Source organism: Gopherus evgoodei, chromosome 3, assembly GCF_007399415.2.
Source record: "Gopherus evgoodei ecotype Sinaloan lineage chromosome 3, rGopEvg1_v1.p, whole genome shotgun sequence".
NCBI classification, from domain to species: Eukaryota; Metazoa; Chordata; order Testudines; family Testudinidae; genus Gopherus; species Gopherus evgoodei.
Genome location: NC_044324.1, coordinates 93,590,876 through 93,609,449, shown reverse-complemented (window position 1 = coordinate 93,609,449; position 18,574 = coordinate 93,590,876). Strand labels below are relative to the sequence as shown.

The 18,574-nt window shown below is 43.8% G+C and overlaps 2 protein-coding genes across 4 annotated transcripts in view; one reads left to right on the top strand and one right to left on the bottom strand.

Annotated features, from left to right (window-relative positions):
• Nucleotides 1-4,032: 4,032 nt before the first annotated feature.
• On the top strand, nucleotides 4,033-18,324 carry CD164 (CD164 molecule). Of its 3 annotated transcripts, none has more exons than XM_030556080.1 (6): nucleotides 4,033-4,267; nucleotides 9,621-9,695; nucleotides 11,271-11,333; nucleotides 13,064-13,123; nucleotides 13,871-13,939; nucleotides 15,351-18,324. In XM_030556080.1, the coding sequence occupies exons 1-6, from the start codon at nucleotides 4,195-4,197 to the stop codon at nucleotides 15,515-15,517; spliced, it is 507 nt and encodes a 168-aa protein (XP_030411940.1). In that variant the 5' UTR covers nucleotides 4,033-4,194; the 3' UTR covers nucleotides 15,518-18,324. The 3 variants fall into 3 exon arrangements, with proteins under 3 accessions (XP_030411940.1, XP_030411942.1, XP_030411941.1); XM_030556082.1 differs by having other exon boundaries at nucleotides 4,035-4,264; nucleotides 9,624-9,695; XM_030556081.1 differs by having other exon boundaries at nucleotides 4,035-4,264.
• Nucleotides 13,946-18,574, bottom strand: part of LOC115648449 — a 150,139-nt gene continuing 145,510 nt past the window's right edge. Inside the window, 1 exon segment of the mRNA XM_030556084.1 lies at nucleotides 13,946-15,145. Coding sequence (XP_030411944.1) covers nucleotides 15,028-15,145 — 118 coding nt within the window. The 3' untranslated portion in view covers nucleotides 13,946-15,027.

Here is an 18,574-nt window from a genome sequence, read left to right as displayed (position 1 = left end):
CATTGCCAATTGCCAGAGTAGAATTTCTGAGATGAAAGATCTCTGAGGCCACGTCCAGACTAGGTATTAAAATCGATTTTAGATACGCAACTTCAGCTACGGGAATAACGTAGCTGAAGTCGAATTTCTAAAATCGAGGTACTCACCCGTCTGGACGGCGCGGCATCGATGTCCGCGGCTCTCCGTGTCGATTCCGGAACTCCGTTCGGGTTGATGGAGTTCCGGAATCGATGTAAGCGCGCTCGGGGATCGATACATCGCGTCTAGACTAGACGCGATATATTGATCCCCGAGCAATCCATTTTAACCCGCCGATGCCGCGGGTTAGTCTGGACGTGGGCTTAGGCATAGCACAGGAGTAGTGACAGCAGATGGTTTCAACAGAAAATGGCAAGAGTGTGGAAAATGAAAGTGTCCCAGAATCTCAAGGAGGTAATCCATAACACTTAAAATCTAACATGTCTGCAACTGGCAGAAGAGTCTTTGAATCTTTACTTTACCTTCCTGTATAAAGCACTCTGAAATCAACAGATGAAAATTTCTAAGAGCTAAGTATAACAATGACTGTTTTGTGTTAGCATTTGGATTCTGGCAATAAGAACCAATAAAATTTCCCACTGTAACTTGACTATAGAATTATTATCTTTGCTGCTTTGTTCTATGCCAAAGTTGAAATGGCCCACTTAAGATTTTCTACTTAAAAGAAAAATGACTGGAAAATTATGTTAATTAGTGTTGCTTCTCTTCAGTAACAAGAGATGCCCATTAAGCACATTTTCCTTTTGCAAAAATATTTACATAAACTACATTAATTCCTTTTATTTAAGGGGACTGTTATCCCCTTACTAACATTCACTGGGGGTGTTTGGTTGCTAGCTCCCAGCACTAAAAGGAGAGGGATTGATGGCAAATCAGGACCCTGAAACTGACAGTCCCCAGGAACAATGGCAAGAGGCCAATGCTCCAGGTCAGCCTGATTGACAGGGCAGGCAGGCTAATCAAAGAGACAGAAGGCCAGGGTGGGTCCCGTCCTCTGTGTGAGCTGAAATTGCCTGGGTCTGACAGAGTGGGGCTGAGCTGAGGAGAGAGCAGGGGCCCAAGCTAAGCTGCTAGGAGCAGAGCTGCAGCCCAAAAAGGCAGAGCATAGCCCAGAGAGAGAGACCTGCCCTGGGAGGGGAGCTGCAGCAACCAAAGCCAGAGGGGCCAGACAAACAGCCCAGGAAGCAGGTGAGAGCTGAGAGAGAGACACAAGCACCCTGCAGAGCATACCTGCCCTGGGAGCAGAGCTGTAGCAACTGGAGCCAGAGAAGCAGCCCAGGGAGCTGAAGGCAGAGCAGCAGCAGCAGCCGTGCTGAGGCAGTGTGGAGCTGGGGCTGGAGCAGTTCGGAGCTGGGTGCGGTGAGCAGCTGGGGAGAGCAAGGGGGACCCTGGGCAGTGAGCCCAGCACAAGGAGATGCCTCAGCCAAGAGGCTCTGCAGGCCACAGTTTGAGGGGGATCATAACCCTGACAGAGTGGGAATGACACTGGGGAGAAGGGTCCTGCCACCCAGAGCCTGTGTGTGTGTGTGTGTGTGTGTGATCACCGCCAGAGCAAGTGTCCAACCTGCAGCGTCCCTGCAGCACAGCCAGGGCCTGAGAAGGAGGCCTGGCACCTACAAGGAACAGACTGTGAAATGCTCTGATGTCCAGAGACACTGTTTGTGATGGTCCCTGCCACAGAGCAGGGTGATATTTTCCTTTTAACCTTTCCCATTTTTCCTTATTCTTTTTTTAAAATTAATTGTTAATTAAATAACTTGTATTTGCTTTAAATTGTATGATGTGATCAGTGGGTCAGGGAGGTGCGCAGTGCAAAGAGAGTACCCTGGAGTGGGGACATCCTAGCCCCTGTCTTGGGTGACTACAGCAGGGTTGGGGGTTGAGCCCCCCAGGAATCCTGGGCCCAGCCTTGTTGAGGTTACGAGGACTCTGCCAGACAGGAGAGTGGAAGGGGAGCCCTCTGGGTAAAGGAAATGGGAGCGAGGACTCAGATCCTTTCACTAGCCCACTTCACCGGGGTAGTGCAGAAGCCAGGAAAGTTCCCCACAATAGTAGGACCATTCCCCCGCTTACATTTAGTAGGAAGTAGTCATAGGGGATTGTCTGAGTGTGACTGGCACCTTTAAGAGGGAATGTGTCCAGTTCATCTATGACTAGTTAGTGGCCTCTGGATGACTCCTGATAGAAGGCATCTGTCCTCTATGAAGATCCAGTCAACAGTTGGGAAAAGGGTAGGAAGGAGGAGCAGGGAGCTTGCACTAGTTGTATGAGACCTGACAAAGCCCTAGTTGAAAGCTGGCAGAGAGAGAACTGATGAGAGCTGTGGGAAAAATGGCCAGAGCAAGGGAACCCTGCTGATTGTAAGGTTTGTGCAGAAGCCCTTAAAGTAAAGGAGGATGAACCAAGTTAGTTAAGGAAGGTTCAGCCAAGGAAAGGAGGGTTGATTCTGGAGAGATGTTCCCAGGAGAAGCTGCTCAGCAGGGATGTAATTTGCAACTGAAAGGGGGAAGCTGGGGAGTGGCACCTTGTGGGGATCCCTCTTGCAGAAGCCCTGAGTTGAGAGCTAGGAAAGAAGAGTTGCAAGGAGCATGGAGAATTGTCAGATGATGGCTTGAAGAGTGGGGTTCTGGAACTGGGCCAAGCAACTAGGGAACAGTGTGACTGTTACCTCTTGGTTGGGTGTCCTACAGATGGTGACTGTGGAGGAGGGAAGGAGAATTGCTGCATTTTAACCTGTTTCACTTTTGAGTTTTAAGAACTGTCTCCTTTTTAAGAATTGGCAGCAGGTTGCACTAAATTACATTGACATAGGGCTTGAATTGGATTTTGTGCAGGAGAACGTTCCTGTATGTATTAACATTATCAGCTGAATATTTCTTCCCTTGCACTGCTATTTTTCCTGAAAACTCTGGAGACAAACATGGAGTCAAAGTGACAAGTAATGGAGTAGCAAGCTTATTTTAAGAGGTTTCCTGTCTCTGTTTTCCAGCTCTCATGTTGGTGGGGATGCATTGTGTACATCAGTTTTTTAAAGTTATTTTACTAAACTGTTTCAGAATAGGTCATACATCTGTTATGGATATGAGCCCTGACCTGCATATAGTGTTGCAAGGTACTGTGGGAGGATGGGCCTGAGGGGAGTTCTCACTGGCATTCTTAAAACCAGGGGCTTCTCAAACTTTTTTTACCGGTGACCCCTTTCACATAGCAGCTTCTGGGTGCAAACCCACCCAGCCCCAAATTAAAACACTTTTTTATATATTTAACACCATTATAAATGCTAAAGGCACAGCGGAGTTTGGGGTGGAGGCTGACAGCAGTGAACCCCCATGTAATAACCTCATGACCCCGTTTGAGAACCCCTGCTTAAAACAACGAATGATTTCAGTGCAGCTGGAGGTGTGAGAACAAGCCCTTGAATGATGCAACCTGGGGTAGTTTATTGCATGCACTCTGGACAGGTGTTCAGCTAGGTCAGTGGAGAGGTGGGGGCAGTGCCAATGGACAAATACCAGCAGCCAAGGCCTGTGCTCGTTTACACCCAGCAGCTCCCGCTGATGTTAATGGACTGAACACGGTGTGAGTCTGGGCACAACGTGGGGCTAAACGTTGGGCGCAGATGCGTTGCGCGGCGTCTCAGCGGCCTCCTTCCGTTGGCTCTCAGGCCCCGGTGCTGGGAGTTCACTGGGGGCTCCGCACCGTGACAGGCTGGACCCCCAACTCCCTCACCCAGCCCCGCCCGGCCCCTCTCTGTCAGCCCAGCGCGAGGGGGTGCGCGAGTCAGGGCTCGTCCCACTCTCCCGCCAGCCCCCGACACAGGGGCGGGGAGGGGCTCGAGCGGCGAGTGATTGCACGAGAGGGCGGGACAGCATCACGTGATGGGGCACGGCGGCCCGATGTGGTCACGTGCAGAAGAGGCGTGTTATGTGGTGCTCGGCTGGGGACCGTTCCATTGTGCCGGGGTGGAGGCTGAGGCGCGGCGAATAGACCGACCGAATCCTGACGGGGGCGGGGCAAGTCGCTTTACGTAATGGGTCAGAGCCACGCCCCTCCCTCATGCTCATATGACGTAACTGGGCTGGCAGTCGTAGAGCGAGCGTCGTTGGGGTTGGTTGCGGAGGAGTCTGAGCTGCCCTGTCAGTCGGACACCGAGCTATGGGCCGGACACCGGGGTTCCTGCTCGCCACGGCCTGCTGGGCCCTGCTCTGGGGGGCGGCAGCGGCAGGTGAGCTGGGCTGGGCTGGGCTGGGCTGGGCTCAGCGCGACGCGGCGGGGCTGGGGGCGGCTCCTCCTGGGGCCCGGAGCTGTAAACGGGGGAGGCCGCCCCTCCCCTTCCCTCCCCCCCCCCCACCCCACTAGAGTCGAGCGCTGTGGCGGGGCCGTGAGTTGGCGCCCAGCGGGAGTTCGCCCCTTCCCCGGCCTGGGGTGGGAGGCGTGTCCCGGACTGCGTGCGCCGGAGCGCCCAGCGCGGGGGCCCTGTGTGGCTCTACGGAGGGGGGGGGTCTTCCGAAGTTCGCTTCTGTCGCCGTGATTCCCCGGTGCTCCGCGCTGCCCGGGAGACGTGGTGGCAGCCGGCTCCGTTGCACGCGCACCCAGCTTGTTTACTCGGGTGTTGGTCCAGTTCCCGAAGGCGCAGCTTGCTGGTGTTAATCGCCTCTTGCAGCATTTGCTTCCCATTGCGGCAGCAGGAGGACAAGCAGAGCCACTTAACAGACGTTGAGTAACCCAGGCAGGAATGCCCAGATCTGTCTCCCGAGCCGTGATTTGTAGTTGGTGTAAAAAAGTGCAAAGACCACTGGGCGCAAATAGCGCAGCAAAACTGAGTAACCAGCCACGGATCCTGTTCCTGAGTAATCAGGAGAATAAACTGTCCTTTTGGAGTTTTTGATAGTCCTGTACTCAAATCCGCAATCGTTTATTGCATGCATCTAGATAACTTTGTTGTTATACAGTGTTTGTTAATTGGCACGCCTTGCATCAAGGAAATGCACCACTGTAATTAAGGCTAAGATTATGTCACGGAGCTGACTAGCTACTGCTAGCAGCGGGGGAACCCACAGCAGCCCAGCATCTGAGTGGTAGGACACCTGCCTGCAGCTACCTAGAAGCTGTGGGTGGAGCCTCACCCTCCCCCCTGTACTGACTGGTCCGCCATTGGTGGTGACCCCCTGAGCTGCCTAGTCACTGCCGCTGGCAGGGGTCCCCCTTGCAGTGCCTCAGCCACTCTGCATAGCTGGGGCATCCTGCACGTGCCAGCCCGAGGGACCCCAGAGCTGCTCAGTGGCTGCAAGAAGGGGGGAGGGATAGCTCAGTGGTTTGAGCATTGGCCTGCTAAACTCAGGGTTGTGAGTTCAATCTTTTGCAGGGGCCATTTGGGGTAAAAATCTGGGAATTGGTCCTGCTTTGAGTAGGGGGTTGGACTAGATGACCTCCTGAGGCCCCTTCCAACCCTATATTGTATGAAGGGGAGGTGCAGCTCCACAGCTGGTGGTAGCAGATGGACCCCTGAGCTGCTCAGGGCAGATTTGTCCCCCTAAACCTCCCAGTCCTCAGCCACTGTTGGCAGAGGGGGCCCACCCTGTAGCTCCCAGCCTGGCAGGGCGGTGCGCTCCTGCCCCAGCTTCAGCCCTGCAGGGGGCCCCTCCTAGCCACTGGGCAATGGCATCCCTACAGCTCCCAGCCTCTGAAGTTGTGGGGCAGGGTGCTGGGCCCTCCTCCCTCACCATTTTGTCAGGGATGTTTTTAGTAAAATCATGACAGGCTTCCATGATTATTTGTTTATTGCCACTGACTTGTCCCTGACGTTTACTAAAATATCCCTGACAAAATCATAGCCTAACTATCATTACTTGAAGATTGTCCTATCCAATATTTTGTTTAAACATTCATTCTCAGAATGACTTTGTATGAAAGGTAAAATTAGTACTTGCTAGTGGAGGAAGTGACTTGCCAAAGCCTCATCAATTCAGTGGCATTAGAAACCAAGGTTCACTATTACTAATCATATGCTTAATCCACTAGATCACCTCACTTCAATACTGATCTTGGTACATCAAATTTAGGGAAATAGAAGACAAAAATTTCTGTGGGTGAGAATTTCAGTACTTAATGTATTCAAAAGATCATTACAAAAATATCATGTCTTCTGTTTATAATAGTGAAATCTAGTAGATCCAAGTACAGCATGTGTAATCACATGGACAAAATTAGAGCTGTTCATAGAGTCAAATCTTTAAAAGCCATTGTAGCTTTGTTTGACGCAAAATGAGACTGGACATGAATCATTACTATGGTAAAATCATATTGACTTCACATAACTGGTATTTTTGTATTACTGAACACAGTACTTCACGTATGATCTCACCAGTGCCAAATAGAGGGGAATAATCACTTCTCTCAATCTGCTGGCAGTGCTCCTACTAATACAGCCCAATATCCCATTGGCCTTTTTGGCAACAAGGGCACACTGCTGACTCATATCCAGCTTCTCATCCACTGTAATCCCCAGGTCCTTTTCTGCAGAACTGCTGCTTAGCCAGTTGGTCCCCAGCCTGTTGCGGTACATGGGATACTTCCATCCTAAGTGCAGGACTCTGCACTTGTCCTTGTTGAACTTCATCAGATGTTTTTTTTTTTTTTTTTTTTTTGGCCCAATCTGTTCAATTTGTGTAGGTCACTCTGGACCCTATCCCTACCCTGCAGGGTATCTCTCTCCCCACCCAGCTTAGTGTCATCTGCAAACTTGCTGAGGGTGCAGTTCATCCCATTATCCAGATAATTAATAAAGAAGTTGAACAGAACCAGCCTCAGGACCCGACCCAGGGCACTCTGCTTGATACTGGCTGCCAACTAGACATCGAGCCATTGATCACTACCCGTTGAGCCCCAACAATCTAGCCAGCTTTCTGTCCACCTATAGTCATTCATCCAATCCTTACTACTTTAACTTGCTGGCAAGAATACTGTGGGAGACCGTATCAAAGGTTTTGCTAAAGTCAAGATATATATCCAGAAGAAAGCTGAATTCAAGGCCCTAGAATCCTAAGCTTCATCGCTGCAGTCTTCGTGTGGCTGAAGGATTTACCAGTCTCTTTCATCTCAAAATATGGGTTACCAGATCTGCATTGCCAATATCCGTGTAGATGGCTTAGTATGACTAAGTCTCTTCACAAGGAAATGTGAAAGGTCACTCAGGCCAGGTGAATGCCTTGACTTCAAGTAAAAATTATCTTTAATTTGTATAGTGGCAAGAGCTGCTGTTTCAAGAGTGATGTCTGCAGGTACTTTGGGCTGTAAGACAAAGCTCAGCTCAAGCTTTCTTGCTCTAGGACAGGATCTAGTACATTTGGAGTCTAGCAGAGGATTTATCTGAGCCAGCAGGTGTCTGCTCAGATTCAGAGGCTGGATGATTTGATCTCAACAGTATCAGTAGGCATACTTCATGTGGAAACCATTGCTGACTGAGATCTTGATAGTCATGAGCAACATAGGACACATGTGCATATCCAAGTGACAGGACATTTCTGGTCTGGTTCCATTCTAAGGATAATCTCTAATTGCAGCTGGACTGCGGATTCAGTATTAAAAGATGTGTCACTCCCAGGTGGAGAAGTGTTTTAGGTTTCTCCAAACAGTACATCAGTTTTAGAGTCAAGGCTGGCATTGCATGCACTATACACCTTAAGAAATCTTAGTATTCAAAAAAATAAGTAGGGTGAGTTAGACAAGCTGACTCTGTTTACAAAACAGAAGTACGAGGTCACACCTGTTGAGAGTGGCTGGACTCTGTCCTATAAGCCATTCTGGGTTTCAGTTACCTAGTATCTTCCCTCCCAACTATCTCGAACTACTAGTAACAGACCCCATATGAGTGAAGATATATGCTCAGCAGAAAGGGAAGATCAGTCTTGGTATTCAGGATTTCCAATTCTGCAATGTAGTAACCTTGGCATTTGAACCCTGAGTGAAGTTTTTCTCTTGTCCATCCACAGCTGCAAGGTCTAGTTGCAATATTCCTATAATGCTTACTGTTGTTTCCTATAGCAGGGATTGGCAACCTTTGGCACATGGGTTTGGCTGATCACAGCTCCCACTGGCCGCAGTTTGCTGTCCCAGGCCAATGGGGGCTGCGGGAAGCTGCGCGGGCCAAGGGATGTGCTGGCTGCTGCTTCCCACAGCCCTCATTAGCCCGGAACGGGGAACCACGGCCAGTGGGAGCTGCGATTGGCTGAACCTGCAGATGCGGCAGGTAAACTTGCCAGGCCTGCCAGGGTGCTTACCCTGGCGGGGTGTGTGCCAAAGGCTGCCCATCCCTGTTTTATAGCATTGTATAGTATTTGTCACTCCAGGAGCCAGGATAGAGTACTAGGGTATGGAAAAGTCAATTTTAACACTCTTGTTTTATCAGCTAAAATGTGCTTGAATAGATAGCATTCATTGTGCAGCAGCATGCACACAAGACTTCTGGTCCTGCTCTTTGGAGAGCCAATTCTCTTTTTGTAGAGAACCAGCATCAGTCCCACCAAAACTAGTTGCCAGTGTGGTAAAACAGGAAAACTGTGTTCAGTCTGGTCTGTTCCACACGTTTTTGGTACAGTTTTAACAAACGAGGGCTTATACCAGTTAGGCCAGCATTAACTAATTCCATTTGTTGTTTCTCCCATAAGTCTTTAACTGACTCTCTTTCTGTTGTCTCTCTTCCCTTTTATAGTAAAGTCTTTTACCCACTGAGGTTTCAAAATACTCCTGTGAAGTCTTGTTTGTGGACTTAGGATATGTCTACACATCAAAGAAAACCCCCTGGCTGTCCCATACCAACTGACTTGGGCTCATGAGGCTCAGGCTGTGGGGCTGTTTCTCTGCTGCATAGACTTCTGGGCTCGGCTGGAGTCTGAGCTCTGGGACCCTCCCTCCTTTTAGGATCCTAGAGTCCTGAGCCCCCAGACATCTACATGGCAGTGAAACAGCCCTGCAGCAGCCCTGTGAATCCAAATCCACTGCCATGGCCCTGCTGCGGAGTTTTCTTTGCTGTATAGGCATACCCTTAGTTCTTTTCACTCTTGTAAATTTTCTGTTCTCTATTTAGATTCTTATGAGCTTTATTAAATATATTTGGAGACCACTACATAAGGTATAACTGACATTTCTGGGGCATGACATTGGAACAGCAGTAGCTTTGTTGGCCAGGAGTAAAGTGCATTTTCATCTACTTGAGCCTAATGCATGTGTAGTTGGAGTCACTAACATACTTGGGAGGAAAAAAGATAATCTTATGGGTTAACCATCAGATCTGTCAACACCTAGTCTTGGTTCTGTGCCGTGGATTTGTGTGAATTTAGGCATGTTGCTTCTCTGTGCTACAGCTTCTTATCCAAAAATAAAGTTGTTTTGTTGGGGGAGTTGACTCAGTTCATATGTAAAACACGTTTGAGGATGTTATGGAGGTCCTCAATTTATAGGTGCTAATAAGTAAAACAGAGATCTGCGATTTAAAAATGCTAGAAAACTAATCCCATTATCTTTGGGAGAGTTGCTCTTCTGGTAACAATGAACTGGCAGATTAATAAATGTTTTTCCTTTTTCAGACAGCTGTGCAGATATTAAAACCTGCAATGACTGTGTTAATACTACTGGATGCGAGTGGATTCAGTGCAATGGTAAACATCTGGAAAAAACTAATAACTAGATACGTCTTTGGGTCTGATTTCACAACACTTACAAGGGGTGATGAATGACAGCTGTTTGGTGGATAACATAGTGAAAAGCAACACCATCTTAAAATGATTCTAAACTGTTAAGATCCCAGAACAGTCATGTACACAAAGTATAAACACTTTGTGAAAGTTAAACTAATCTTAAATTCTTATCCAGAGGCAGCAGAATATTATGCCCAAAATACAAATAAAAGCAGAATTTTTAAAGGCCTGCTAACCAAACAAACTACCTGAAGCACCATGGAAAATCTTAATTACTAACTATGCAACAGACTTCGCAAAAGACAGTAAACTAGTTACTTGGCCTTGCTGGTAAGGAGGTTATGGATGGACTTTGACGTGTTAAAATTGACAAGCGTTCCAACACTGCAGTCCCTTTTGAGATTATCCCACAGAACTGTTAAATCCTGTCCTGATATCAAGTGCCCCAAGAGAAGACAGGGCAGTAGACAATCAGTTACGTAAGGTAGCCTATTCATTTATTTTAGTTGTGCCCAAGGCACAATCAGAATTAGGGTCCCATTGTGCTGGGCACTGAACAAAACACTTAAGACAGCCCCTCCCCAATGAGTTTAGATTCTAAACATGAGGGACAAAAGTGGATGGAAACAATTAGAACAAGGAGAGAAATTGAGGGTAGTAGTGATGGCATAATACATGATTATGTAGACTACCCATGTAAAGTCTTATGGAGGATCTCCATAGTTAATGGAAAGCAAGTTTCAACCATTACCATCCCAGTTTTGATATTCCTCTCAAAAGGTTCTTTCCATTACAAATTCAGTATATGTAGTCTCCAGAATTCTCTGACAAAACTCGAGGCATTGTGGGCAACCTGTTTGAGAGGACTCTGGACAAATAAGTGTGCTAAAAGTCTTGAAACTTCTTAATGTAGCCTGTTAACACTAAATTGCTATGTAAATATGGATTGTCACTTTGATCAAAACAGATAAATATGAATTCCTCTTAAACTGGAGGTTAAGTTCTACTTTAGCTGTATTGCACAACTTCCATTTATTCTTCGTGGAAGTCATTGTGCAGTATCACAGAACTGGGCCTGGAGTTTTTCTGCCCTAGTTTTTCAGACATAGTAACAGTAAACTAAATTAGTGCTTTTAATGTTTTATTTAAACTTGGCTGACTCTGTTTCATACCTTCTTCAAAATGGTACATAAGCGGGTATCTGTAACTAGAATATATTGTAAGAGGTATTACACAGATTGCTTACAGTGCTTGTGTGAGTGAATGTCACTGTTATGTTCACTCTTTCTTTACAGAAATATACCTAATGTCATTAATGATGGAACTCATTCAAGTGTATTAAATCTTGTCCATTGAAATAGTCTTAATTCTTCTAGCCAAGAGACTGATATCCCCAGGGAATCCTGCATATAACATTAAGAATTTTTGAGAACATCATTTGTAATTGATAAAAAGCATAATATCATTTTTGAGAAACTGTCAGTATAAAAATCCTTCCTACTGCTCCTTAATATTACTTTTTTTTTTTTTTGACAGGTTCAAACTTTTCTTGTGCAAATGCAACAGGACTGAACTGTACTACTATTTCACAGTGTTTTTGTAAGTGTCTGGATATTGTTTAGGTTGACTCTTAATGCAGTCTTTTCCAAGTTGTTATCTGAGACAGTCTTCCTGTTCTTTACAGCTTCCAGCACAATAGTTATCAGCCTCCACTAACATACCTTGTATCCATTGTATAAGCAAATCTCTGTAGTATGTAGGCTTAGAGAACAACATCCCCCTCACTCTGCTACTAGGCAGAGGCATGGCCAGGCAGCTCTGCAGGCTGCCCATGCCCAGAGTGCTGGCTTCACAGCTCCCGTTGGCCTGGAACCACAGCAACTGGGAGGTGCCTGCAGGCAGAAGTAGTGTGCAAAGCTGCCTGACCTTGCCTTGGCCTAACAGCTGAGGTGAGAGGGTTGCCACTGCTTCTGTGGAGACCACCCAGGTAAGCACTGCCCAGAGCCTGCTTCACCGTCCTGTGCCCCTGGCCTCTCCCACACCCAAACTATGCTGCCGCTGGGGATGGGGGGAGAGTATAGGCACAGAGCCAGGTAGGGAGCCTGCCGGCCCTGCCAACCCCTCCTCACCCAGCATCTGCGGGGGCCCTGGGCAGCTACACACCCCAGTTTTATTCACTGGTATTTTTAGTAAAAGTGAATTTTGTTTACAGACAGGTCACAGGCTGTAGACTTTACTAAAAAATACCCAGGACTAAAATGTAGCCTTATGTTGTACTTCACTTCTGATTTCAGATTGTTTTAGGGACTAGCAGTTAGAAAAATCTCTTTGTAAACTGATTGCATTTGCTCTGGAGTCACAAAAGCAAATATGGAACCCTAGAATGCCACTCTTTACTAAACCACTTTCTAGTAGAACAGCACTTTATTGTCATGTTAAATTGTTGGTTATGTCAGAATGAGTAGCAGAACTCCAATCTATTCCTATTAGGTTTGCAGTGAGACTGTTATTTCTCCCATTATATCAAGTATTACTTGACTCTGCATATCCAAGAACTGTCTGGATTGTATCCTGGGAATTTGGTGGAGCCCCCTTTAGAAGAGATCTTAATGAATCTGCTGCCTCAAATAACATGCATTGTAATAAGTGCTTAGAACATGTGTATATATAGCAAACTGCTTTTATTAACCAGTTTCTTTTTTTAAAAGTTCTAACAGCTTCTTAGACTATATGCTCAGGTTTTACTTTCTGGTACTCAGTGGAAGGAGAGCTTTATCTAAACTCAACCTTTTGGACCACTGAAGATATCCCAGCTTTCAGTATACATTTTAATCACCCAGCAAGCCAGAGCAAATGCATACCTACCTGTGGAACCTAGCTCCAAATTGAACTTGAAGTGTTATGGGAAGACTTTCTAAGACACAAAGGGGAACTGGATGCCTAAATCTCTCACATATCCTGCCCAGTTTCCAGATCCAAAGCATGGGTGTGCATCCACCAGTTAGCCACAGCAACTCTTCAGGGTCTGCGGTAGCCAGTTGGAACGTTCTGGGGCACTTGTGCTGAGAGTCCAGGCGTGGCCTCTTATAGCCTGTTTCTGGCTTGAATTACCCCGTAGGCATGTCTCAGTTTCGTTTGCTTGAGGTATTCTGCTCCCACAGTTCAGTGTGTTACTGTAGTGCAGTGAAGTCTCTTCCAGTCTTTTTGCTACTTCACATTAGCCTTCATAGTGGTCCATTAAGCATTTTACTATCCTTAAATAGGAGTCTGTTGTATGTTTGCTACAATCTTGTAAGTAAACTTTTATTTTTTTACACTCTATTCTACAGATTCATCTACTGCTGCTACCACAGCTGCTAATGCTACCACAGCTGCTACTGCTACCACAGGTAAAAAAAAAAATAATAATAATTGCTGTAATGAACTGATAACTGGGCTAAGTAAGATAACTTTGTAAAACAAGGGTTCTACTAAAGTTTGCTTAACCTAATTGGGAATAAGTAGTTCATAAAATTGAACATCTCAGTTACAGTAGGTACAATGCATAACTTCCGTGTCCTACAAACCACTACAAAGAAATTGCCAGTGATTGAAGGGAAATGACTAATTCTTCATCTACATCCTTTTTTTGTGACTTACCTTTTTTCAAGTCAGGAAATTTGGTCAATAACCGCTTATTTGTAAGATTAGTGCTCATAAAACTAAGGTTCTACTCTGTGAGTGAAACAGATTTCTAACTGAGGGAGTTTTCTCAACTGATATTTGAAACATCAAAAATATTTGTTAGTGCTGGATACAAAATAAAGAACTATGCTGTCTAATGAACTAAATCATTTATAATAGCTTGAGAGCCTTAAGTATTCGGGTAACTATACTGCACCAAGACTTAGGGTTTTTTTCTATTTTTTTATATATATATATAATAATATATATATATATATATATATATATATATAAAATTACTTAACTGCACAGCATTATAAGTACCTCTATTCTATGTGTACATAATCTGCGTTTTAAGGGTGGTGGTTCTTGCTTGAGTAAGACTGGAAAAACTGAAGCAAATACAAAAATAGAAGTTACAAAAGTGATACCTCTGTACATTTTGAATTTGGAAGTTTCTCTCTACAAAACAGGTAACATCACCAATACAACTTCATCTACTGCTTCAAGTACTCCAGTTCTCTCAACAATCAGTACACCAGGTAACTTTTTTAAACACTGTCAGTTTAAGTATTTAAAACAGTCTTTGTATTCAGAGAAGCTATTTGGAAATAATGTTACTTAGTAGGTGACAGGAAGTAGTGAAGAATAGTAACAGTAGGTGTGCCAGAAAGTCATGACCTTGCATGCCACAATTACCTTTATCAAGGTGGAATATCTGTTGAGATGTTGCCTTGACAGTAGCAAACACTGCTCAGTGAAATTTCAAAATAGTGATTTGGCCAAATGAAGCCAGTCAGTCAAACTGCTTAATTTCAGTCATGTTAAGTATAAGCTACACAAGAGGGACTTGTGAAGTCTGGTGACTGAGTTAAAATATAAAATGTGCACTCCTGACATAACCCTGCGTTAACGTACAATACTCTAATACAGTGTTTCTCAGCCTTTTTAATTTGAGGGACTGGCTTGCTCCTTCCCAAACTGTGTTGAGGAGATCTCAAGGACTGGTGCTGATCCATGGACCATTTGTAGAGAAGCACTGCACTAACCATGTTGGGCAGCAACAATAGGGTCCAACTTAAAAGGCTAGATCTTGAAATTAAACTAAAATTATACCACCTAATGAAATATATTCAAAAGGGGAGGTTAGTTTTAAAAGCCTGTCCTTTGGTGACAGATACAGTATTGGGGGCCCTGTGTGTTGTGATGAGGTAGATCTAATCTTTTAGTTGCATGTTGCTAGAATTTATTTAACAGATGGGAGACTATTCAAGCACAGATTTTTGAGTTCTTTAGGAAGGTCATTACTAAATATGAGCAGAACAATAGATTAGGGCAGGCAGCAGAAGAGGGTCTCACCTCATTAGGAAAATTATTTTGGCCTTCTGTGGGGGTTCTGAGGTATCAGTGATGGGCATCATTTTTATAGTAAAACAAAGTGGGGGTAATGGTATTTTGAAGTACAGATTTAGTTTAACTGGAATTCTTCTGTGAAATGGGGATGAAATCAGTTCCTACATGCAGTTCAATGTAGTTTTTAGTTAGTTACAGTCTGACGTACTCTACTGTACAGTAAATGTTAAATGAAAGATACAATCTTCATACACCAGTGGCTTCAATCATTTTTCATTTATGGACCCTGAAAAAATTTCAAATGGCAGTGCAGACCCTTTGGAAATTTTGGTATAGGCTGCAGATCACAGGTTGAAAACCATTGCTGTAAATGTTGCTTCGACAGATCCTCAAACCTGGGAGTATAAGGAAGGAAGTGAAGAACTGTGTTACAAATGTCATGCTTAGAGGTTGTGAAGCATATGCACTGTGCTTTAATCTCAAACCTCTTACTAAACAGATTCATAGCACAAGAAGGAAAACACCAAATTCTATACTAATTTATGGTAAACGTGACATCCACTTGTTAAACTATAATCTATTTAACTTGTTGTTTGACAGGTACAACACATGCTACTGAGAGTCCCCCTAAACCAGCTCCTCACAAGTCTACATTTGATGCGGCCAGTTTCATTGGTGGGATTGTCCTTGTACTGGGTCTGCAGGCTGTAATCTTCTTCCTGTATAAATTCTGCAAGTCCAAAGATCGAAACTATCATACTCTCTAGAACCTGTCATTTTACAATGGACTAGTAGCCCAACACCTGTAGTTCACTGAACCAAAATATATTCTCTGTCCTGTATGGAACACCACCATTCAGAATATCCTTTAAATCTCCAAAAGAAGACTTTTTGAAAGGATGATATTTTTGTAACACTGTACTTGGCAAGAGGTGGTATGAATCATCTCTCGCTCAGAGGTACTCAACATGCTGCATGAGTCCTTGTGATTATCTTATTTTTTTAGTGGCTGCAGCTGTGGACTTTTTTTTTTAAACTTGACATGCCAAATGTAAACTTACAATGATTCTTGTATTCAGTGGTACGGTCTTGAGTAGACAATCTCCTCATGATGATTGTGCAAGTTGATTTAATCAACCATAAGTGCAGTATCCCTATAATTTATAAATGACTGACTTCTGGGAGTGAAATATCATTTGTGCTAGCTTGTGGCTCTTGTAGCATACTGCGAGGAAGGTTAACAAAGGTTTTGTAGAAGTAGAAGCTGTCTTAAAATATCCTCCTTGGATGAAAATAATACCAAACCCATATTTTTCTACATGAGAATTAAAGATGCCAACCAGGAATTGTATTGCACATCTTAATTTCTTAAATTTGGCCTTTTCAGTTGCTATAACTGGAAGGGTGGTGAGAATATTTCCCCTCCATGTAAGAGGAAATAAAGTCCAGTGCCTTAAAGAATAAAAAGGTAGGTTGCAAATTCAAATGTTTGCCATTTTCATTTGTACTGCAGCAGCCTTTAGCTTTGATACTAGCCTAATGGAGTAAAGCAGAATATACCTTTTCTATCTCAACATTCACTACAACAAAAATATGGCCAACATTTATTTTCTGACCTTTTGAGAGGCTGACTACTTTTGTGAATGAGGGCCTGGGATATTGGACTTATTTTGAAGGTGATCTAGATTTTTCACTAGTGTCAAATTATTTCTGGCCTGTAACAAGGCATAATTTCACATTCCTGGCTTCAAAAGGGCACCAACTTAAATCACATTTGTCTGAAAAAATGTGATCTATTATTGTTAGAGGTGTTCAAGAGAACGATAACAGAGAGAGTTTGGTTTGTGCATAGTAAGTTTCACTGTCCTCCACTGCCTACAAACACTTTCTCCTCCTTTATATGGGCCTTTGATGCAGCACTATGGGAGTGAAACAATTATAACTTTGGCAATGGACTGGTCAGGCATAGCACTTGAAGCTACTTTTAACTATTGAAATTGACTAGATTTCAAATGGATAGTGTTCCTTATCCCCAGCAGCCTTATGCAGCTACTGACTTGCATGATTTAAATGTTTACCTTAAACCGGGTGTTTAAACATTAGTAATCATGCTGTCAAATTAAGTCATGGCAATGTATGGGTTTATAACTTAAGTAAATGAAAAAGCATTTTAGTTGCAGTGAGTTTTATTTCCTCATGCTCTTCTACCTTGGAAAGCATTCACTTTGTTATGCTGCACAGAAAACTAAACTTGCTATATAAAATAATTGTTACCAGATAGTGCTGTACCTTGAGAGAATTGCAGGTTAATGTACTCATGACAACAAAAGCAAGTAGTCAGCTCAGGTTTATTAAACAGACTGACCAGCCAACTTCCAGCAAGCACTGTTTGCCTGGATTGGATGGTGTATCCTTAGCCTTAATATTGTAAAATCATTTAGTCTGTCATTCCCATCTCCTTAAATTGTTTCAAACTTAATTTGGGCAAAGGAACATGCTCTAGTCACTTCTTTGTATAATGTGACAAGTAAAACCTCCCACTTCACACACAGTAGATATTCCCAATAGTATTCATAAAACAATTTTATTTAGTATAGTTCCTAATTCTCTAAAAGCTGTCTGACATTTTGGTCTTAAACTTGCAGCAAAAGGCTACAAGACACTGAAGAAAAACAATGCCACAGTTAAACCTTTAGTTGATTTTTAATTACTGTGTAAAATTTGGCTAAAATGCTTTAGTCTCACAGTGATCTTGATATGTTAGAAAATGTGCTCATTCAGCAAAAACTTAAGCATTTTTCAAGTGCCTTAATTGTTTTAAAATCTCTGGCCTCAGATTTGTTGGAAAAACCAGGAGGGAGGTAACTTGCCTTAGTTACTAGATTAATCCCTTGGTGTCAGCAGTTGCTACTTTCCAAGACGGGAAACCTAGGATCTTGGTGCCATTGATGTCAATCTTCAGGAAGCTCTAATTTTGTAATGCACAGTTATTGCAGACATATAGGCTTAGTCTTGTTCTAGGAAGATGTAAGTTTTGTGCAGCAGCCTATATGCTTGCCTTGCTAGACAAACTAACTTCCATATGTTGCTGATAAAATCATAGCTCAGGCTTAGTTTCTGTCTGGCAACTCATTCTAGGTTGCCAGACATATGCTTGGACTGTCTTGCTTTGTTTTTTGTTAAAATTGAGACAGCTTCCCTGCAGAACTACAGTGCCAGTAAGTCATATGCTAGTAGCCAGCATAGTCTAACAGAACTTTTAGGTCCTCTTAGACATGTGTTTTTGAAGTGGAAGGTAGCTTTCTTAGATTGTCTCCATGGAGTAGTTTTATTTGCTATTAGGCTGCCCCTTTAAATCAGATCTTAAGTAGTGAACTTTTTTTTTTCAAGCTGTTTATCATCTGACTTGTTCCTGAAGCCACCTTGTGCAAATATATATTTATCAAACCTGGTATCTTATGAATGTTCCTTGCAGACATTGCTGTGTTGTTTGTATTTTGTCTTCAGTGAAAGAAATGCAAAACAAATCTAATCAGAAAACCAAATTGACAAATAAAATCATTTACTGAATGAATTTTTTTGGTTGTATTTTGTTTGTAAATATTTTCTCTACAATGGAAGGTTTGTTTTGTTTTTTTAAGTATACAGTCCTTGCAGCCTTGGCATAGCCACTGTAGCTACAGAAGTTCTAAGCAAGAAATACTGTGGAGAAATGAGGATTGACTTAACGTTAACGTGAAAGGATGATGGTTCAACTAGAATGAGGTCAAATGAGCGGAAGCATGAAATTGAAGCAGTGTACAAGATGGGTATGCAATATTTGT